This window comes from Lepus europaeus, chromosome 9 (assembly GCF_033115175.1).
Source record: "Lepus europaeus isolate LE1 chromosome 9, mLepTim1.pri, whole genome shotgun sequence".
Taxonomy (NCBI): Eukaryota; Metazoa; Chordata; class Mammalia; order Lagomorpha; family Leporidae; genus Lepus; species Lepus europaeus.
This window is the reverse complement of record NC_084835.1, coordinates 68,845,169-68,869,012: the sequence shown is the minus strand read 5'-3', so window position 1 is coordinate 68,869,012 and position 23,844 is coordinate 68,845,169. Positions and strand designations below refer to the sequence as shown.

General features: G+C 40.8%; 1 protein-coding gene across 3 annotated transcripts in view; it reads left to right on the top strand.

Annotated features, from left to right (window-relative positions):
* The window catches only part of ROCK1 (Rho associated coiled-coil containing protein kinase 1), a 157,511-nt gene that overhangs the window by 118,147 nt on the left and 15,520 nt on the right, over positions 1-23,844 (top strand). For all 3 annotated transcript variants that reach the window (XM_062201441.1, XM_062201440.1, XM_062201442.1), the window contains exons 22-29: positions 5,770-5,864; positions 9,840-10,005; positions 13,200-13,293; positions 13,602-13,690; positions 15,921-16,109; positions 16,840-16,999; positions 23,435-23,505; positions 23,700-23,788. In XM_062201441.1, coding sequence (XP_062057425.1) covers positions 5,770-5,864; positions 9,840-10,005; positions 13,200-13,293; positions 13,602-13,690; positions 15,921-16,109; positions 16,840-16,999; positions 23,435-23,505; positions 23,700-23,788 — 953 coding nt within the window. The remainder of the gene's footprint in view (positions 1-5,769; positions 5,865-9,839; positions 10,006-13,199; positions 13,294-13,601; positions 13,691-15,920; positions 16,110-16,839; positions 17,000-23,434; positions 23,506-23,699; positions 23,789-23,844) is intronic.

Sequence of the window (23,844 nt, the reverse complement as noted above, 5' to 3'; positions counted from 1 at the left end):
AGGGTTCTGTTTTCATGTTAGCAAGCTTGAATTAAAATGCCAGAGTTGGGGCTTGGGAAAGAAGGTGAAGGAAGAGGTAGTGGTAACATCCTTCCTGAGAACCTCCAAAAAGAGAGGTGACTGGACACTATGAGTACAATAGGGATTACAGCTGCTGAGCAGGGATTCTGGAAGACACTGCATACCTGAACCCTCAGCATGGTGGGCCAAAAGCTACACATAGCCAGAAGAGTATGGTAAACAGGAACATGGCTTGTATAGCCCATACCATGTGTTTGAAATCTTGACACATAGAGAAATGCGTATGCTTTCTTCCCTCATTGTTGATGTCTTTGATGACCACAGCTTGGGCTCATCCAGAATGGACATGATTTTTTATTGGTGCTGGAGCGCCTGGACTGTTGTTCTACAAGTAACTCTCATTAGGTGATGTGGCTACTGTACATCATCACTCGCCATGACTTACTGCCCTGTGTCACCCTTAAGAGGAGATGGTCTGTGTGCTCTGATCTTGTAGACAAATATCTAGAAGAGACATCAGTTAGCCCTCATTGATCCAAAACTAAGTTTTCCCTGGCCCCCTTAAACAGTACCTTCCCACTGTCCTGTGGTGTGGTATCCCACCTTGAGTCCTCAGAAACATAGCAAGTGGCCAACCTGAAGGAAAGCCATTCTTGTGAGCCATCAAAAACACTATTAGGCCGGCGCCGTGGTTTAACAGGCTAATCCTCCACCTTGCGGCGCCGGCACACCGGGTTCTAGTCCCGGTTGGGGCGCCGGATTCTATCCCGGTTGCCCCTCTTCCAGGCCAGCTCTCTGCTGTGGCCCGGGAGTGCAGTGGAGGATGGTCCAAGTGCTTGGGCCCTGCACCCACATGGGAGACCAGGAGAAGCACCTGGCTCCTGGCTTCAGATCAGCGAGATGCGCCGGCCGCAGCAGCCATTGGAAAGTGAACCAACGGCAAAAAGGAAGACCTTCCTCTCTGTCTCTCTCTCTCACTATCCACTCTGCCTGTCAAAAAAAAAAAAACACTTCTAGTCAATGACACCAGATCCCAAGGAAAAGCAGACATGTGACATTAGACTGCACATTCAGGGTAAATACAGCCAGTGTGAGACTGTTCTGCAGGGCAACATCTTTAACAATCCAGACTGAGGCCAGTACTGTGGTGCGGTAGGTTAATCCTCTACCTGCAGCACTGGCATCCAGTATGAACGCTGGTTCTACTCCTGACTGCTCCTTTTCTTCTTCTTCTTCTTCTTCTTCTTTTTTTTTTAAAGATTTATTTATTTGAAAGGCAGAGTTACAGAGGGACAGAGGCAGGGACAGAAAGAGAGGTCTTCCATCCACTGGTTCACTCCCCAGATGGCCACAAAGATGTACCAGTCCAAAGGCAGGAGCCAGGCACTTCCTACAGGTCTCTCACGCAGGTGCAGGGGCCCAAGGACTTGGGCCATCCTCCACTGCTTTCCCAAGACACAACAGAGAGCTGGATCGGAAGTGGAGCAGCCAGGTCTCGTGCTGGTGCTCATATGGGATGCCAGCCTGTAGGCAGCAGCTTTACCTGCTACGCCACAGTGCTGGCTCCCTGCTCTTCTTTTGATCCAGCTCTCTGCTGTGGCCTAGGAAAGCAGTAGAAGATGGCCCAAGTGATTGGGCCCCTGCACCCACGTGGGAGAACTGAAAGAAGCTCCTGGCTTATGGTTTCAGATCGGCCATCCTCTGTTCATCTTCTAATAAACATGACTTTCTGATTTTTTTGTGTCTCTTGGCATACCAGGTCATCATTGGAATATTTCTAAATTTGAAAAAAAAATTCAGTAGTGTTGAAAATTATTTCCCTGAGTGTAAATTAACCTTCATTTTTGAAAATGTGTACTACTGACTTCTGCGAACTGGTGTATAGTATCCTATACACTTTCTTGTTTACATGCTTCCACAGAGCATGGTGATCATGTTTCTCCAAACTTGTGGATAAATGTCAGATGATTTATGGTGGTTCCTATGGATTCTTTATTTTTGCCTCTATAAATTAGTAGAAAACCTGACCCTGTCACTTAGTTCTGATTTATTCTGTTGCTTGAGAGGATTCAGTTAAATATCATTCAGTTTGGTAACTTTTATAAGCCAATTTCAGCTTTTTTTTTTTTAAAGATTTATTTATTTATTTATTTGAAAGTCAGAGTTACACAGAAAGAGGAGAGGCAGAGAGAGAGGTCTTCCATCTGCTGGTTCACTCCCCCAGATGGTCGTTAAAGGATGGAGCTGCACCTGTCCAAAGCCAGGAGCCAGGAGCTTCTTCCAGGTCTCCCACGCAGGTGCAGGGGCCCAAGTCCTTGGGCCATCTTCTGCTGCTTTCCCAGGCCATAGCAGAGAGCTGGATCAGAAGAGGAGCAGCCGGCACTAGAATCAGTGCCCATAGGGATGCCAGTGCTTCAGACCAGGGCATTAACCCACTGCGCCAAGGCGCCGGCCTCTCAGATTTTTTTCTTTTCATTCAATTGTTGAATACTCATATAAATTTCATTATATGGAACCAAACTAGAACAGGCCTTCATTCTTCCTTCATTTGTTTTCCCATAGAAATTTATCTATTTTTCCTCTTCAGAAGTGCTATTTCTCAGAAGGATAATTAAATGTACAGTATAAAAGTAGTTCTCCACAGGTATTTGCTGATCCTTACTAATTTTTTTCTTCTCGTTTTAAGCTCCACCCTTCCTCCCTCCTCGTCCTTTCCTCATCTTGCGCCTGTGCGGCGCGCCACCAGCCGCCCCTTCCCCGTTCCGCCTCTCTCCTTCCCCATCGCCCGCCCGCCCTCCCTCCCGTCCGGCTGGGGGCCTCCCCACGCGCCCTAGTGGCATGGAGGTGGTTGTGCCCCCTGTGCACGGGCCTCTCCCGCCCCTTCTCCGCACGCTGCCCCATCCATCCTTCGCTCCCACGGCGCTGGGGTCGGCACACGCGTAGTCGCGCCTCGGGATGCGAGCCCTGGCGGTGGCCCGCGGATTGCCGCGGCGTCGTCCGTCATCGCCCGTGTGTGCAAACTGTTGAAATCTTTATTTAATATATACTAAACTGATCTTCTGTATATAAAGAGAATTGAAAATGAATCTTGATGTGAATGGAAGAGGAGAGGGACAGGGAACGGGAAGGGTTGCGGATGGGAGGGATGTTTTGGTGGGGGGAGGGGAGAAAGCCATTGTAATCCATAAGCTGTACTTTGGAAATTTATATTAATTAAATAAAAGTTAAAAAAAAAGAAAGAAAGAAAAATGGACATCAGAACTGGAAGTTTACTCTGTAACTCCAGCATCTAACATAATATGGGTTTGAGCTGATCTGTTGATACATTTGTCAAAAGCTTAGTGAATATTGTGTGAATCATGGTTCATAAAGATTATCTATTTTTCATATGCTAATAGAACATCTGATAAATCTTACTGGTGGGTATTTTTTGTATTCCTCAACCACTCACTCTATTCCAGTCATCAAAAGTAAAGTGTTGAGGCCGGCACTATGGCACAGGGAATTAAGCCATTGTCTTCAGTGGCAGAATCTCATATGGACCAGTTCAAGTCTCAGCTGCTTCACTTCTAACCTGGATCCTGGCTATTGTGCCTGGGAAAGCAGTGCAGAATGGCTCAAGTGCATGGGCTCTACACCCATGTGGGAGACTAGGATGAACCTCCTAGCTCCTGGCTTCACCCTGGCCCAACCCTGGTCATTGTAGCCATATGGGGAGTGAATCAGTGGATGAAGATCTCTCTCCTCTCTGTCTCTCCCTCTCTGTCTCTGTAACTCTCTTGAATAAATAAATCTTTTTTACAAATAATTGTGTATTTTTAGCATTGTATTCACATGAATAATTTATCTTTGGGGCTGGCATTGTGGCATAGTAGGTTAATCCTCTGCCTGTGACACCAGCATCCTCTATGGGGGCTGGTTTGAGACTCAGCTGCTCCACTTCCGATCCAGCTCTCTGCTAATGTGCCTAGGAAAGTAGCAGAAGATGGCCTAGTGCTTGGGCCGGGCCCCTGCACCCACATGGGAGACCCAGAAGAATCTCCAGGATCCTTAGCTTCGGACTGGCACAGCCCTGCCCATTGTAGCTATTTGGGGAATGAACCAGTGGATGGAAGATATGTCTCTCTCTCTCTCTCTCCCTCTCTCTGTAATTCTGCCTTTCAAATCTTTAAAAAGATTTTGTCTTTTATTTTTTTATATTAGTTAATTAATTGGAGGGCAGATAGGAAGACAGACAGATCTCCCATTCATTGGTTCACACCTCAAATGCCCACAGTGAGCCAGGGCTGGATTGGGCCAAACGTGAGAGAGCCAGGATCTCAATGTAGGTCTCCCATGTGAGTAGCAGGAGCCAGATTACTTGAACCATCACTGATGCTTCCCAAGATTTGCAGTAGCAGGTAGCTGAAGTCAGAAGCCAGAGCCAGGAAATTAACCCAGCTACTTGGGATATGAGGAAATGGGCATCTTACCTGCTACACTAAACACCCACTCCAAGAATTGATCTTTCATTCATTGGAAAGGCAGAGAGACAAAGATAAAGAGATCTTTTATCTGCTAACTCACTCCCCAGATGCCCACAATAGCCAATACTGGCCATCACCCAAGCCAGGGGCCCAAAACTCGGTCTAAGTCTCCCACATGAGTGGCAGGGACCCAGCTACTTGAGCCATCACTGCTGCCTGCCAGGGTATGTATTATTGAAAGCAAAGGTAGGTCTCAAACAGAGGTACTCTACTTTGGGATGCAGGTATCCCAAGTAGCAGCCCAACTTCTGTACCAGATCCCCATCCCAAAAATCAATCTTTTAAATCTTAGCACTTGCTAAGTTTCTTCAGTGGTTTACCAAATAATATAAGTTGTTATATAATTTATTAAAGTATAGTTTAAAATTATTCTTCCTTTAAGAGTATAATTCAGTAAGTTGACAAATGTATACATTTATATGACCATCACCATACTCAACAAGTAAAACAGTTTCTTCTCCACAAAAAATTTCCATTTCACCCTTTGTAGTCACTCTTCCTAACTCACTTCCATGCATCAGCAAAAATTTACTTGCTTTCCCTCACTATTATTTTCAGTTTTCTAGAATTTCACATACATGGAATCATGCAATTTTAGCACCTGGCTGGTTTCTTTTCTTTCTTTTTTTTTTAATTTTTTTGTTTGTTTGTTTGTTATTAATTTGAGAGAGAGAGAACATAGTTAGAGAGAACATTCCCCACTGCTGTTTCATTCCCAAATACCTACAGTGGCCAGAGATGATCAAGACCAAAGCCGGGGGCTAGGGACTCAATACAGGTTCCCCATTTTGGTGGCAGGAAACCGCTTGAGTCATTACTCAGGCTTCTCAGAGTCTGTATTGGCAGGAAGTTAGGGCCAGGAATGGAATCCAGGTTCTGCAGTGTGGGACAAAGGCATCTTAACTGCTAAACTGAACACCTACCCCAACACCTAGTTTCATTCAATATAAATTTCTTATTTATTATGTTATGTGAATCAATAGTTGATTCCTTTTTGTTGCTGAGTAGTATGGATACAACCATTTTTTTAAGCACATGTGCTGATTGGAGTTGCTATAAATAACATTGTAATGAAAACTGATATTTGTGGACACATCTGCATTTTTGTCATCAGTAAACACTTGGGAGTGGAATTGTTGCATCATGTTAATTGTCTAAGAAATTGCTGAACTGTTTTTAACCTACAATAAACATTTATATGTTCTTATCACTTGTTTTCCAGACACTTTATAAAACTCAGGTAAAGGAACTTAAAGAAGAAATTGAAGAAAAGAACAGAGAAAATTTAAAGAAGATACAAGAACTACAAAATGAAAAGTATGTCCATTTTAACAGGAATCAGTTCAAGGCATTCTTTTATTTTATTTATTTATTTTTTTTAAGATTTATTTATTTTAAAGGTAAACTTAGAGGGAGAGACAGAGCGATCTTCTATCCTCTGGTTCACTCCCCAAATGGCCGCAATGACCAAGGTGAGGCTAGGCAGAAGCCAGGAGCCAGCAGCTTCTTCTGGATCTCCTTTGTGGGTACAGGAGCCCAAGGATTTGGGCCATATTCTGCTACTTTCCCCAGTTGCAATAACAAGGAGCTGTATAGGAAGTGAAGTAACCAGGACTCAATCTGGCATCCATTTCGGATTCCAGTGCTGTGGTGGTGGCTTTTATTCGCTATATCAGAATGCTGGCCCCAGTTCAAGGCATTCTTAATTTTAAGTTGAAAGTGTGCCATTATTCTGATGGAAATAGTAAAGCTTTTTTGAAAAGTTTTCACTTTTTTTTATTTATGTATTTGAAAGACACAGAGACAGAGAAGGCAGACACAGGCAGAGAGATCTTCTATCAGCTGATTAACTCCCCAACTATCTACAACAGCCTGGGCTGGGTCAAGCCAAAACCAGGAACCAGAAACTCAATCTAGGTCTCCCACGTGTGTGACAGGGACCCAACTTCCTGGGCCATCAACTGCTGCAGTATGGTGTCCTTTAGCCATATGAAGGATTTGGATACAGAACTGGAACTCAAATCTAAGCACTTGGATATGGGATGTAAGCGTCCCAAGTGGTATGCTAACCGCTACACCAAATGCCTGCCCCAATATTTATTTGGTTGATTCACTTGATTTTACCTAAAAGCCCAAGAAGCGATTTATTGGGCTAATTCAGAACAAATCAGACCAGCCTGAGATTCATCTTTAGGGTGAAGAAGCTTTAATAAATTAACATTGTAGCAATTAAACAGTCACAGAAATGTGAAAATAACTTTTTTGACAGCAAATTGTTTTCAAAGACATCTTAACTTTCTCAAGCATTTGTCTATATGCAAATAATTATTACTGTGTTCACAAATCATTATTTAAAGTTAGATATTGGTATTGAAGGTCTTTGTTTTAGTAATAAGGCAGGCTATTTTCCATTATATGTGTAGTTAGGGCCTTAGAATGAGAAACCCTTTAAAAGATATATAACAACCTCCTTTTTTTTTTTTTAGGATTTATTTATTTGAAAGTCAGAGTTACAACAGAGAAAAGGAGAGGCAGAGAGAGAGAAAGAGGTCTTCCATTTGCTGGTTCACTTCCCAGTTGGCTGCAATGGACGGCACTGTGCCGATCTGAAGCCAGGAGCCAGGAGCTTCTTCCAGTTCTCCCATGCTGGTGCAGGGGCCCAAACACTTGGGCCATCTTCTATTGCTTTCCCAGGCCATTAGCAGGGGGCTGGATCAGAAGTGGAGCAGCCAGGACTCAAACCAGCGCCGTTATGGGATACCAGCACAGCAGGTGGCAGCTTCACCTGCTATGTCACAGAGCAGCCTTGACAATGATCTTTTTAGAACATCAGGGTACTTAGGATAAAAGCCCTATATTGTCTTAGAAACCCTTACAATGTTGATTCTCTCCCTATTCTCTTGCTACATCCCTCGTGACTTTCCTTATCTCTCATTCTGCTCATATTACCTTGCTTCAGACCACCTGTTATTTAATATTCCTTCTATATAAGACACTATATTCCCAGATATCTGGATGGCGTCCTCTCTTACTTTTTTTGTATCTCTTCTTTAATGTCATCTTAGCAGAGGCTTCCTTGATCACCCTATAATAAAAAAAGTGACCACATTCACAATTTTTTCCATTTTCCATCTTTTTTTTTTTTTTTTTTTTTTTTGACAGGCAAAGTGGACAGAGAGAGAAAGCTCTTCCTTTTCTGTTGGTTCAACCCCCAATGGCCGCTACAGCTGGTGCGCTGTAGTCAGCGCACCGCACCAATCCGAAGCCAGGAGTCAGGTGCTTCTCCTGGTCTCCCATGCAGGTGCAGGACCCAAGCACCTGGGCCATCCTCCACTGCACTCCTGGGCCACAGCAGAGAGCTGGACTGGAAGAGGGGCAACCAGAATAAAGTCCGGCGCCCCAACCGGGACTAGAACCCAGTGTGCCGGCGCCGCAGGCAGAGGATTAGCATAGTGAGCCACAGCACCGGCCTCCATTTTCCATCTTTTAGTATCTATGGCATCCTGTCTATTACTGGTTCATTTTTTAAGTTGTCTGTATGACCCTACAAAGTCAGGAACTTTGTTTATGTTGTATGTATTTTTTAGGAAAAAAAAAAGATTATTTATTTATTTGAAAGTCAGAGTTATACAGAGTGAGAAGGAAACATAAAGAGAGAGGGAAAGAGAGGTCTTTCATCCACTGGTTCACTTCCCAGTTGGCCGCAACAGCTGGACAGCTCCAAAGCCAGCAGCCAGGAACTTCTTCCCAGTCTCCCATGTGGGTACAGAGACCCAAAGACTTGGGCCATCTTCTACTTCTTTCCCAGGCCATTGCAAAGAGCTGGATCGGAAGTGGAGCAGCTAGGACTTGAACTGGCAGCCATATGGGATCCCAGCACTGCAGGCTGTGGCTTTACCCACCACACCACAGTGTCGGCCCCTCTGTTGTATGTCTTGATTCCTTGAATAGTATTTGTCACATAGTAAACAAATAAGTAGTTATTGGGTGAATGAATGAATGAATATTGTTTTTTAGTGGCTACTTTTTCTCTCTCTTTAGACTTGAGACAAAAGATAATTGATTTGTATTACTCTTACTAGAAAATAGATAAAGTCATTTATTCAGAAAACATTTATGGAATCAGAACAGGTTATCCATGAGAGGTTCTTTGAGAAGAACAAACTGGAATGATTTTTCCCTGATCTGAATGACAATTCTAAACTTTTTTAATAAAAAGTTTAGTTTTTAATAAAAAAAATCTTTTTTAAAGATTTATTTATTTGAAAATCAGAGTTACATAGAGAGAGAAGGAGAGGCAGAGAGAGAGAGGTCTTCCATCTGCTGGTTCACTCCCCAGTTGGCCACAACAGCTGGAGCTATGCAGATCCAAAGCCAGGAGCCAGGAGCTTCTTGTAGGTCTCCCACGTGGGTGCAGGGACCCAAGAACTTGTGTCATCTTGTACTGCTTTCCCAGGCAGTAGCAGAGAGCTGGATCAGTAGTAGAGCAGCCGAGACTTGAACTGGCGCCCATATGGAATGCCGACACTGCAGGCGGCTGCTTTACCAACTATGCCACTGCACCAGCCCCATTTCTAAAAAGTCTTAAAGTGGGTCCAGGGTAAAGCCACCACCTGTAACATCGGCATCCCATATGGGTGCTAGTTAATGTCCTGGCTGCTCCACTTCTGATTCAGCCTCCTGCTAATGTGCCTGGGGAGGCGGTGGATGATGGCCCCTGCACCACATGGAGATCTAGATGAAGCTCCTGACGTGGCCATTCTGGGCACCTGGGGAGTGAACCAGCGGAAATTTCCTAGAAGCATTCCCAAAATAGCTTGTAGCAGTTTACAAATCTATTTATAAGACTTGATATTGATATTTTATAAGACAAGATATTGAATTTCACAAATAATTTACTTTAATCCTCTAATCTTAACATATTTTATTAAATTGAGCTCCATGAAGTATAAGGAACTTGCCCAATGTCCTGAGTGATAGAACAGATGTTATAAAGGCCCAGCTTGGGCCTTCTAATTTAGGAACCAGAGACTTTTCCACTGTGCCTGTTTGTCTTCCATTTCAAAAGTTCACAACAAATTCCTTTTCAAAATTAGCCTGCTTGCCAAAATGTGAGATGTTAAATTTATATCTTTTATAGAGCATTTACAGTAGACTCAGTGTGTTTTTTAAGCAGTACAATCGTTAGTTCTTTTTTATCATTTAAAGATGATTGTTTTTTATAGCATTTGATTAGGTTGAAAAAATGAACTCAATTTTTTAATATCCATTTCTCTTAAAATTCTTTTGCAGGGAAACTCTTGCTACTCAGTTGGATCTAGCAGAGACGAAAGCTGAGTCTGAGCAGTTGGCTCGAGGGCTTCTAGAAGAACAGTATTTTGAATTGACCCAAGAAAGCAAGAAAGCTGCTTCAAGAAATAGACAGGAGATTACAGATAAAGATCATGCTGTTAGTCGGGTAAGTGCGATAGTCAGGTAAGTTATATGACTAAAATTAAGTCAAAATACATCTTAAGGTGCTAGGGTAAAATTACTTATACTTTTTATAGTCGTCAGTCTGTACTTATGTATAAAGTAGTTTATATAATCTAAAACAGTTGTTAATGATTGAAGTTCTTAGTGTATTGGGTGGTTTTCCTTTAATAGGTCTTAGGTTGTATTTTATATGAAGAAATACTTAGCTTAAAATTTGGTTGTTATTTTGCCGGCGCCGCCGCTCAGTAGGCTAATCCTCCGCCTTGCGGCGCCGGCACACAGGGTTCTAGTCCCGGTCGGGGCGCCGGATTCTGTCCCGGTTGCCCCTCTTCCAGGCCAGCTCTCTGCTGTGGCCCGGGAGTGCAGTGGAGGATGGCCCAAGTGCTTGGCCCTGCACCCGCATGGGAGACCAGGAGAAGCACCTGGCTCCTGCCATCAGATCAGCGCGATGCGCCGGCCACAGCGCGCTGGCCGTGGCAGCCATTGGAGGGTGAACCAACGGCAAAGGAAGACCTTTCTCTCTGTCTCTCTCTCTCACTGTTCACTCTGCCTGTCAAAAAAAAAAAAAAATTTTAGTTGTTATTTTAACGCATTGCAATTGATATTAAGGGCCAAAATTCTGTAAAATTCAAATAAATCATTTTGGGATGAGAAATTATTTGTGGATCATCTACAAATCCATTTAAGAACACCAGTACTGAGCCAGAGTTGAAGCACACAGGGTAAAGCTGCCGCCTACAGTGCTGGCATCCCATATGGATGCCAGTTCCAGTCCTGGCTGTTCCAATTCTGATCTAGTTCCCTGCTAATGCACCTGGGAAAGCAGCAGAAGATGACCCAAGTATTTGGGCCCCTGCACCCATGTGAGAGACCTGGAAGAAGCTCCTGACCCCAGGCTTCAAATCAGCCCCGCTGCAGCTGTTGTGGCCCTGTGGGGAAAAAACTAGCGGATGGAGGATATCTCTCTCTCCCCACCCCTGCTCCATCTCTCCCTCTCTTTGTAACTCTGCCTTTCAAATAAATAAAAAATCTTAAAAAAAAAAAAAGACTACAAATACTGTAAATAATTTATTCCTGTGGTTTATATTATTAGCTATATAAAATGAAAATTAAAGTTGATTTGCAAATTTTTTAAACCATGCATACAAGTAGTCTTCAAAAGGTATCTTCTTAAAAACTTTCATTATTTATTTTACTTGCTTGAAAAGTAGACCGAGTGAGAGATAGACAGAGCCCCCCTATCTGCTTCATTCCCCAAATAACCTGCAACAGCTAGGGCTAGACCAGGCCAAAGCCAGGAACTGGAAATTCAATCTGAGTCTCTGATGTGGGTGGCAGAGACCCCACTACTTAAACCATCACATATTGTTTCCCAAAGTGCACCTTAGCAGGAAGCTGGAGCTAGAGGAGAAATGGACTTGAATTTAGGGTCTGCAATTTGGAATGCAAGCATCCAAAGCAGTGTCTCAATTGCCACACCAAATGCCTGCCCCAGATTTATCTTTTGATTTGTGTTTCCTTGAACTCTTTTAAGTACCTCATAGACTTAAAAGACCAAAAAAATGAGTTAAGAGCAATTTTTTCTTTTGAAATCAGTAAGTGCTCTGTTGTAAGCAAACTTGGGTTCAAATACCAACTTTGTCTCTAAAAAGTTAGGGTTCTTGGCAAGTTGTTTTGACTTCTCCAAGCCTCAGTTTGCATGTTTATAAAATAGAAATAGGGGGCAGGGTTGAGGCACAGCATGTTAAGCTGCTGTTTGTGATGGCATCCCTTATCAGAGTGCTGGTTCAAGTCCTGGCTGCTCTGCTTCTGATCCAGCTCCCTGAAGATGGCCTGAGTGCTTAGGCCTCTGTCACCCATGAGGTAGGCCTGGATGGGGTTCTGGGTCCTGGCTTCAACCTGGCCCAGAAGTAGCCATTGTGGCCATCTGGGGAGTAAACCAGCAGATGAAAGATCTCTGTCTCTCTGTCTTTCCCTCCCTCCCTCCCTCTCTCTCTCAAATAAATTAATATTTAAATGTATATATAGGGGTCGGCATTGTGGCATAGTAGGTTAAGCCTCTGCCTGTGGTGCCGGCATCCCATGTGGGTGCTGGTTCATGTCTGGCTACTCCTCTTCTGATCCAGCTCTCTGTTAATGCCTGGGAGAACAGTGAAGGATGGCCCAAGTGCTTGGCCCTCTGTACGCACGTGGGAGAACTGGAAGAAGCTCCTGGCTCCTGGCTTCAGATTGGCCTAGCTCTGGTCGTTGCAGCCATTTGGGGAGTGAACTGGCAGATGGAAAACCTCTTTTCTGTCCCTCCCTCTCTCTGTAATTCTGCCTCTCAAATAAATAATCTTTTTAAAAAATGTGTGTGTAGATTATATATATAACAGAAATAATACCTATTCCACATGAATGTTACGAGGATTAAATGCAATCATGTAAATAGAATGAGCAATAAATATATTACTAAAAGTAATTTGTCAGTAAATGTTTTTATTTTCATTTTCATCATCACTGTTGATATGAGGCCCAGAAAAATTTTGTCTTGCATGGGATCACATAACAGGTTACTGGCAGAGCTAAAACCAAAATCAAATTTCCTAATTTCTGGTCTGGCTCTCTTTCCATTATATTTTATTCCCTTTCATTCATATATATACCTCTATGGATATATATGTGTACTGAAATAATTTTTGAACATTAATAAGTGTTCTAAAATGTTTTAAATTTAATTATAGCCATGTGTTTTAAACTAGAGACCAGGCAGTTTCTTTTTCTTTCTTAAGATGTATTTATTTGAGAGGCAGAGTTAGAGAGAGACAGAGAGGTCTTCCATCCAGTGGTTCACTCCCCAAATGGCCACAATGGCCAGAGCTGGGCAAATCTGATGCCAGGAACCAGGAGCTTCTTACAAGTCTCCTAAATGGGTGCAGGGGCCCAAGCACTTGGGCCATCTTCTGCTGCTTTGCCAGGTACATTAGCAGGGAGCTGGATCAAAGTGGACTAGCTGGGACTTGTACCAGCACCCATATAATGTACTATGCCATAGCACCGGCCCCTGGGCAGTTTCTATAGTGAAGCAATACCTGACTTATCCTCATCTATAGAAAACTTGAAGTATTATTTTAAATGTATTGCTTTAATTATGATAATAGCAAAGAAACTATAATTTAAACTTTTATGTGTTTTCAGCTTGAAGAAACAAACAGCATCCTAACCAAAGATATTGAATTGTTAAGAAAAGAAAATGAAGAGCTAACTGATAAAATGAGGAAGTCAGAGGAAGGTATGTAGCTTTCTTAAAATCATATTATCAAATCAAGTTCAGTAATTAATCTTTAGCTGATGGTGTTATACATTAGACTTTTGCAGTATCTGTTTTCATATGTGATATAATTTTTGTAGCCTTAAAAATTATCTTAATAATGTTACTAAAAGTTAACTTTATTATATGTGTATGTGGTATATTTATATGTATGTGGTATATTTATGTATATGTGGTATATTCTAGTTTGCATAGTTGAGAACATTATTGGTTTGGAATACAGAGGTATTAAATGCCATACAGTAACACTTTATATAATTGATTGACAGAATATAAATTACAGAAAGAGGAGGAAATCAGTAATCTTAAGGCTACCTATGAAAAGAATATCAATACGGAACGAACCCTTAAAACACAGGTATATATGTTTTCAACATTTTATATGTTTGTGTTTGAGTATCATATATTTAGAAAGTTAATTGCCCCTTAAGCAGATTTACAAAAACTGAAAATCCAAGGTTCAAGATTTTCTTTAATTAATTAATTAATTTTTTTGACAGGCAGAGTTAAACAGTGAGAGAGAGAGAGAGACAGAGAGAAAGGTCTTCCTTTTTCTGTTGGTTCACCCCCCCCCCCAATGGCTGCTGTGGCTGGCACGCTGCAGCTGGCGCACCGCGCCGATCCAAAGCCAGGAGCCAGGTGCTTCCTCCTGGTCTCCCATGCAGGTGCATGGCCCAAGGACCTGGGCCATCCTCCACTGCACTCCTGGGCCACAGCAGAGAGCTGTACTGGAAGAGGAGCAACCGGGACAGAGTCCAGCACCCCAACTGGGACTAGAACCCGGGGTGCCGGTGCCGCAGGCTGAGGATTAGCCTAGTGAGCCATGGCACCGGCCCAAGATTTTCTTTAGAATGAATAAGTTCAGTCCTCACTAAGCATGGAAGACTTGGGAATATGATTTCAGTTAAGAAAGCTAGCTTGTTTAGTAATTTGATAAAAAAATTATGTATTAGATTGTACAGAAGGCTTGTATTGACAGTAGGAAAACTTAGTGAAGAGAAGACACCCTGATGTCAGGAGATTGAAATAAGTAAGAAATTTTAGGAATAGATGTTTCATTTTGTTTTGTATTTATCATGCATCTAGACCAGATTGTTTTTCCATTAAACTTGGTAACCATGTTATTCAGTTGTTCAAATTTTTCATAAGCTTCTAAGTACTTCAGCTGATTTCTCTAGTAAGCAAAATATTTTCTAGTTTTTATTGAGTGACTTTAATGACCTTACCACTATATTTCTCTCATCAGTCTGTCATGTTGCAACTAATCTTTAAAAAATAGACTTAATAGCTGTTGAAGATCTCTCAGTGAAGGTTTTACTTATCTTTATACCAAGACAGAAGGAGGCTATACATACTAAATGGAATCTTATCTATATGGAAATGGTGGTGGTCAAGGCTTTGTTCTGTCTTAATGGAAAAAATATATTTACTGTTTTTTTTTTCTTTACATTACTGCAGAACAATAAATATGTCATGGCTTAATGTTTACAGCTTTTGTGGCTCATTTTATGTACTTTTAGTAGTTCTGTTTCATTGAAATATATATATATTTTTCTCATCTAGTAAAAGTGAGGTTAGCCTTAACTATTTTTACATTCCTTTTCACATTTTTTTTTAAGATTTATTTTATTGAAAGAGTTAACAGAGAGAAGTAGAGACAGAGAGTAAGAGTGAGAGTGAGAGGTTGTCTTTCCCCAAATGGCTGCAACGACCAGAGCTGAGCCGATCCGAAGCCAGGACCTTCCTCTGGGTCTCCCATGTGGATGCAGGAGCTCAAGTACCTGGGCCATGCTCCTCTACTTTCCCAGAAGCATTAGCAGGGAGATGGATTGGAAGTGGAGCAGCTGGGACTCAAACCATCACCCATTTGGGATGCATGCACTGCAGGCTGGCGCTTTAACCCACTGTGCCACAGTGCCAACCACTCCTTTTCACTTTCAAAAGGACCTCAGTGTGGACTAAGCAGCTATCCTCTGCCCCTGCTTTTCAGCTTGTCCAAAGCAAAAGTTCTCTTGGGTCATTTTGCCTATGTATTGTTTCCTTTGTAATATCATCTCTGATTCCTCTGCTTCGTGTGATTTCTTCTATGCTTATCCAACTCCTTTTAGTCTTTCAACAAACATACGTAGACATGTATAGAGGTACTCCAAGAAGCCATCCCTGGTTTTTCTAAGTCTCAATTGGGTCGTGTTGCCATAGCACCCTCACCTGCCTCTGTAAAGATTACTGTCTGGCTGTCCTGTAAACTTTTTTGTCTGTTCACTCCACCAGACTAGAATGCCTTTATTGGATTCATGTATTTTCTATATTTTTGTCTAGTATCTATCAGAGTGCTGAATAATTGTTGAATGAGTGGATTTTTGCAAACCTATTTCGTTCCTATATTTGAATAATGAATTAAGTCATTGTTCCTTATGCTTGTGCTACCAATTAATGTATCCCAGTTTTCAATAAGTTGTCCTAACTTTCACACACAAAAAAGGTTCTGCTTCCTGATTTTGAAGACAAAAGAAATTATTTTTAGTAGATATTTAAATCAGATGCCTTCAATATAGGTCCCTATTAATAATATTATAATACTTCAATAGGCTGTTAACAAGTTGGCAGAAATAATGAATCGCAAAGATTTTAAAATTGATAGAAAGAAGGCTAATACACAAGATTTAAGAAAAAAAGAAAAGGAAAATCGAAAGCTACAACTGGAACTCAATCAAGAAAGAGAAAAATTCAACCAGATGGTAGTAAAACATCAGAAAGAACTGAATGACATGCAAGCGGTAAGATTTGTGTGTGTATGTATGTACATGAGTGAATCAAGGATTATTTTCTCCAGTTATTAATTACTACATATACCTGTTACCTATTTATCTTGTTTAGGTTGGATTTTCTTATATAAAATGCGTATTTTAGTTTATACTATTAACAGTCGGATCATTATTATTCTGGTATGAGTCATGTTCTTGAAAAACTAGCCAGATGTGCTATTGCGTATTAGCCATTATACATGAGTAACTTTTTACCATTCACTTGATTAAAGGTCCTACTATGAGAACACAACCAAAGGTTTGGTCTGTTTGGTTCCAGATGAAAATTGGGATATGTGTGTTGTAATGCTGACTATAGCTGGGGTAGAGATTTTGTGAACATGGTCTCTGATATTAAGTAGACTTACATTGAAACTTTAACTCTATCATTTATAGTTTTACTACCCTGAGAATCTTTCTGTACATTTTAAAGTATTTCCTTTGAACCCAGAAGACCAATTTCAACTGCTTTTAACTCTTTTTTCCTTTTTTTTTGTGTGTGTGTGCCTTATGTTTTAAAAGAAAAAAAAGTTCTCTTTTAAAGCAAGGAGAAAAGCAGTTTAAGCAACATATTACTGTGCATCAAAATCTGTGATAATAAACATTATGGAGTTTATAGTAAAATTTTAGTATTAGCAATTTATTTATGTTGAAATTACTTGAATTTAATTATTTATATTTCCTTGATATTTTTCAATAATAGCAATTGGTAGAAGAATGTACACATAGGAATGAACTTCAAATGCAATTGGCTAGCAAAGAGAGTGATATTGAACAGTTGCGTGCTAAACTTTTGGACCTTTCGGATTCTACAAGTGTTGCTAGTTTTCCTAGTGCTGATGAAACTGATGGAAATCTTCCAGGTAAGAGTAATTCCAGTACGTCATTCAATTTTGCTTAAATGTCATTTGGTTTTCTACCTCTTTGCTATTTTGTCCATGGCTCTTTATGAACCTTGCATTTCTGATAGCCAAGCCCTACTGGTAGTTGTATACTTAGTGCATTTTATAGAATAAAAGCAGTCATATGCAATTTTAGGCTATTAAAGTAAATCTGAGAAGCTGTATCTGAATAGAAATTTGAAGAGGTTTATGAAGCTATTTTGAGCTACCTTACACCATGGTGAAAGTTGAAGCTGCTGGTGCTGCACCTCTCACTATTTAAACCAAGTTGTACAAGTTTTCACGAGTAGATGCTAGTTCCAGTTACTTGGAAATATCTTACATATTCCTATACAAAAACTATGAAGTGTATTTCATAATCAGAACCACAGCAGCCCTATGTGTGTGTATACATATATACATATATATATATAAAGAGAGAGAGAAGCCTACTTAATGTGGTGATAAACTTTAATCAGACTTTGATAGGTTTCAAGTTTGAAGAAATAGGTAAAAGGAGTTAGGCGATGTGTTGAGGGGGAAGGGAGTCAAAATAGAAAGGAGTGGATAGGACTTTAGACTTTTTTCTGTGTCTTTTCCCCCAGTAGAGAATCAATTAAAAAAATAAACACAACCTCATTCTTGGTTCAACTTAGTGTAAGCTCTGTCTTTTTTTAAAAAAGATGAGAAATGTATATATTACAACTTCAATTTAGAAATGAAGTAAATGGAATAAAAATGCATATACATGCATATATAAGTTGCTTAATGTATTACACATTCTTAGTGTGTAATTCCTGAATAATACATGAATAAAAAGATACTTATAAAGCAGCATGCCTGATATTATATGGATTCTATTGTAACAAAGAATACTTGTTTGATGAGAATCTGATGTAAGAAACTTGATAAACTACTTAGAAAATTGCTGTCTTTCTTGGTCATCAAAGTGGAAAGTAAATTCATGTGAATCCTACCTTTATTCCTTTTTTTTTTTTTAAGATTTATTTATTTATTTGAAAGGCAGAGTTACAGAGAGAAAGAGAGAAAGGTGTTCCATTCACTGGTTCACTCCCCAAGTGGCTGCAACAACCAGAGCTGTGCCAGTCTGGAGCCAGGAGCAAGGAGCCAGGAGCCAGGATGTTTCTGTAGGTCTCCCACATGGGTGTAGGGGCCCAAGCACTTGGGCCATCTTCCACTGCTTTCCTAGGCCATAGCAGAGAGCCAGATCAGAAGTGGAGCAGCCAGGACTCAAACTGGTGCCCATATGGGATGCTGGCACAGCAGGTGGCAGCTTTACCCACTACGCCACAGCACTGGCCCCAACCCTGCCTTTACTCTTTTGTGGCATTGCTGAAAATCAGATATCTGGAAAGTGGTCATTTGGCACAGCAATTAAGATATCACTTGGAATGCCTGCATCCCATATCAGAGTACTTGAGTTCAGGTCCCAGCTCTGCTTCCAAAATGCTTATCCTGGGAGACAGCCAATACTGACTAAAGTACTTGGGCCCCTGTCACCCACTTTGGAGTTCTGAGTTCCAGCCCGCTGACTTTGGCCTGGCCCAGTCTTGGCTATTGTGGGCATTTGGGGAGTGAACCAGTGGTTAAAAGTTCATTCATTCTCCCCACCTAACCCACCTTCAAAGAAAAAGTTTAAATCAGGTATCTGATTTTTGCTTCTCCAAAGTCACCTGCTTATTGAAAAACTTGTAGATATACATCATTGTCAGAGGATCACTTTGGATTTTACCACTGGCTTTAGCTATTGTTTGAAAGTTTTCTAAAAGTTAGACCTAGGGGCCTGTGCTGTGGCGTATTTGGTAAAGCTGCTGCCTGCAGTGCCGGCATCCCATATGGGCACTGGTTTGAGTCCCAGCTGCTCCACTTCCAATCTAGCTCTCTGCTATGGCCTGGGAAAGCAATGGAAGATGGCCCAAGTCCTTGGGCCCCTGCACCCATATGGGAGACCTGGAGAAGCTCCTGGCTCCTGGCTTCGGATTGGCGCAGCTCCGACCGTTGTGACCATCTAGGAAGTGAACCATCATATGGAAGACTCTCTCTGCCTCTGCCTCTCTGTAACTCTGCCTTTCAAAATAAATCTTAAAAAAAAAAAAAAAAAAAAAAAAAAAAAAAAAAAGTTAGACCTAATTATCAGTAAGAATATGAGTTTTTAGAAGTATTTGGTGGCTGGCGCCACGGCTCAATAGGCTAATTCTTCGCCTGCGGCGCCGGCACACCGGGTTCTAGTCCTGGTCGGGGCGCCGGATTCTGTCCCAGTTGCTCCTCTTCCAGTCCAGCTCTTTGCTATGACCCAGGAGTGCAGTGGAGGATGGCCCAGGTCCTTGGGCCCTGCACCCATGGGAGACCAGGAGAAACACCTGGCTCCTGGCTTCGGATCAGCGCGATGCACCGGCTGCAGCGCACCAGCCGCAGCAGCCATTAGGGGGTGAACCAACAGAAAAAGGAAGACCTTTCTCTCTGTCTCTCTCTCTCACTGTTTATCTAAAAAATAAATAAATAAATAAATGACTTTGAAATATGAATCTTATTTAGTTCAGTGAGATGATTTTTTTAAGTCATTGGGTAGATGAACTGATACTGTGACTTCTATTTCTCTTAGATTTCATCATCTTATATAAATATGATAATTTAATTGTCTTTTTTTAAGATTTATTATTTGAAAGAGTTACAGGGATGGGGAGAAAGAGAAAGGTTGTCCATTCCCTGGTTTGCTCTCCAAATGGCCACAATGACTGGGGCTGTGCCATGCTGAAGCCAGGAGCTGGGATCTTCTGGGTCTCCCACGTGAGTGGAAGGGGGTCCAAGCATTTGGGCCAACCTCTACTGCTTTCCCAGGTGCATTAGCAGAGCACTTGATCAGAAAGTGGAGCCAGCTGGGTCTCAAACCCGCACCCATATGGGTTGCCAGTGTCTCAGGTGACAACTTTACCCACTGTGCCACAATGCTGACCACAGTTTAATTATCATGTACCTCTAGAGCTCATCCTCTAAAATCTTCTCAGTGGGCATCTTGTTATTAACTAAGTGGTAGAGAAAAAAATGTTCAATGTCTTTGAAGTTCTTAGTCTCCTTCATTGTCCCTTTAGTTCTGTGGCTAGTCATGGATTAGCATACTATGTAAATATAAAGATTGCCCTTAGGTTTATAGTTTGCCTACTGCCTAGATTTTTTTTTTTTAATTATGTGATGTCTTTCCTTTCTCATTCGTTTCCTTTCCTTCTTTTGGAACTGTTGACCTAGATATCTGAAGAGAATGTAGTAGATAGAGCATTCAGAAAAACAGTTGGTATCAGCACTTAATTAATACCTATTCTCTCATGAGTTATCTGCGTTATTCTCTTTCCTATCCATGCTGATCTTAGGCTGTGTAACTTAAACCTGTAAATAATGGACTTCCTAGTGTGTTTCCAAGCATTTGAGTGTGTGAGAGTTTCAGACTTTGCCCAAATCATTCAATCAATGATTTGGAGATAATCAGTCCATCTGAATTCTTGACCATGGCTGAAGCCGTGATCCAGGAGCTTCATCAAGGTCTCCCACATGGGTAGCAGGGGCCCAAGTACTTGGGCCATCTTCCATTGGAGCAGCCAGGACTCGAACCAGCACCCATATGGGATGTGGCTTATAGGCAGCAGCTTTACCTACTATGCCGCAACATCTCCCATGTGGGAGAACCAGTGAGGAATTACTAATATTAAACAATCTTAGTTGTATCATCAGATATTAAGACTACTTTTCATTTTAACTGTTCATTGTAGTATTTTACAAAGCACACTTTATGACAAAACCTGTAGTTTTTGTTACTCTAAAGGGAAAATGTTCTAGTAATAAATTTTTTGCTTTTGAAAGGTAAATTTGTGGGGCCAATATTGTAGAGTAGCTGGTGAAGTCCCTGCCTAAGATGCCAACATACCATATAGGCACTTGTTTGAGAACTGGCTGCTCCACTTCCAATCCAGCTCCTTGCTAATGTGCCTGGGAAAGTAGTGGAAGATGGCCCAAATGCTTGGGTTCCTTCACCCACATGGGAGACCCAAAATAAGTTCCTGGCTCCTGGCTTTAGCCTGGCCCATCAACAGCCATTGCAGCCATTTGGGGAGTGAACCAGTGGATAGACGATTCTCCCTCTCCCCACTTCCCTCCCTCCCTCCCTCTCCCCCCTTCCCTCCCTCCCTCTCCCCCCTCCCCTCCCTCCCTCCCTCTCCCCTTCCCTCTCCCCCCTCCCTCTCCCCTCCCTCCCTCTCCCTCTCTCTGTAACTCTTTCAAATGAGTAAATAAATATTAAAAAGATAAATGTTTATGAATGATCAAGGCACAGTATCAGCCTTCTGCATGTTATTTAATAAGTACCTTCTCTGTCAGATATCATAAGATATATAAAACAAATTCTAGGATAAGGTCTGTGCTCTCCAGAAAACTTAACAAGAAACTATCTAAGGAAACAAAACATTTAGTGGTGAACTAAATAGCAACAATTTTAAAGAAGTTGGGAAAAATGAGAGATAATCTTGAATAGTCTCATTATTTCCTCTACTTCAGCAACTGTGAGGTGGGCATTGACAGAGCAGGTTAAACTACTGCTTACTTTGTCTGCATCTCACATCAGAGTGCGAGTTTGAGTCCTGTCTGCTCTGCTTGTAATTTGGCTTCCTACTAGTGTATCTTGGGAGGCAAAAGATGATGGCTCAAGTGATTGGGCCTCTGCCACCCACATGGAAGACCCAGATTGAGTTCCAGGCTCCTATGTTCAGTGTGGCCTAGCTCTGGCTATTGCTGTACATTTAGGGAATGGACCAGTGCGTGGAAGATCCTCTCTCTCTCTACCCCTCCTGTGTGTGTGTGTGTGTATGTGTGTATGTGTGTATTACTGTGTTGCTCTGCCTTTCAAGTAGATGAAAATAAATAAACATTAAATGCAACTGCTACAATTTATATGAAGAGGAATAGCATAAGCAAAGGTGTGGAGGCTTTAAGTACACAGTGGAAATTAGAGCAAGAGGAGCATTACTCAGTTCAGTTGACTGCATTTTGAGAAAGAATGGTGTTGTGCTCTAGAAACATAAACTCAGAAATTAGAATGTGTGGTTTGAACTCTAGAGCTTTGACAGGTACTAATAAGAGTAGCCTTTAGCAAATTAGTTCACCTTACTACCCCTTAATCTCTTCATTTGTAAGTGGAGTATGAAAGTAGTATCTATCCTATATTCCTAGGAATCTAATAGCCTGTATTCATGATATTATATATACAAGGTTATGGTTATATGTCAGATATTACTTATGAAGCATTTGGCAAGTAATAAATGTTACTTACTGTTGTTACTGTAAAATTCAGCTTTATAGCTTTTAAATTATGTGTTGAAGGATTATATATCAGGATTATGGTTTGAGTTAATCTGTCACGTTATAACCTTATTCTTTTAAATTGATTACTTCCCTATTCATTTGCATTTCAGTATAATAATATGTAGAAATTGAATTTTTATTTCTAATTTCATATAAAATAATCATTTCTAATGGAATCATCTTTATCCTTCAGATATTTATAAGTTAGTTACACTTAAACAATAAAGATGATTATTATAAAATGCCTTAAACTAACCACATAAATTCTGGTATGTACAAACTGCTTGAAACATTAGCAGTTGACCAACTGAATTCTGTTTTCCTTTACTGTTTGTTAAATTATGCTGTTACAGACTTAAATGACTCCACCTGTCATTATTTGGGAAAAAAAAATTGTAATTGGACTTAGCAATAGAAATTAAACACCCTCCCAATCAAAATTTGACAAGTTTATTATAATCATTTGGGGTATTTTACCAAAAAGTTTATCAGAATGTTGTGCTAAGAAAACAAATAAAATGCTTGTCTTTTATTCTTTATATCTAGTTGACTCTGCCTGCATTCCTTATTTATTTATCTTCTATTCTTGTCTTCTGTGAGTAATAGGATACTTCTGTACTTTTGCTTGCTCCTTCTTGTTGTAAATCATGGCTCTGAATTGTTACACTTGCTGCATAATTTTTTTTCCTTTTTTTGGCTAAGTATTTTTATATGAATGTTAAATTATATTTGAAGTCTTCTATATCATATCCCATTTAAGCTGCAATCCATTCTAGTCTTGCCTGGCTCTTAAAGAATACTGTTACTTCATACTTTTTAAATTGAGTACTAAATGTTCATTTAATGGGGAAAAGTGGCTTGGCATTTTTTGTGCAATATTTGAATGGCCATTAAAGTTGATTGTGTGATTGAAGCATGGAAGAGCAAATGCAGCATTTATTCATCTATTTGTGTTCAGTTGCCTGTTGCTGCATGCTGTCAGATAACTTGTAATAGTTTTTCTTTGTGTTGGAATTTAAGACTCACTATTATATATCATTTTTCTCCCAGAGTCAAGAATTGAAGGTTGGCTTTCTGTTCCAAATAGAGGAAATATTAAGCGATATGGCTGGAAAAAACAGGTACCATGTGCCTAACTTTTTTTCTGATACTTTGTATTTTACATTGATGCATAGAGATTTTATTGCCTGTTATATTAGCACTGATTTTAAATTAATATTACATAATCTAGACATAAATGACAAATGTTATGCTTATCACTTTAAGCCAATTTAATGTTGCTCTTAGTAACTCTTTTCCTTTTTTCTCATTTCAGTATGTTGTGGTAAGCAGCAAAAAAATTTTGTTCTATAACGATGAACAAGATAAGGAACAATCTAATCCTTCTATGGTACTGGACATAGAGTAAGTTGCCTTTGAATTTTAGGTCAACTGGATGTTCACTTGTGATGATAGTTATG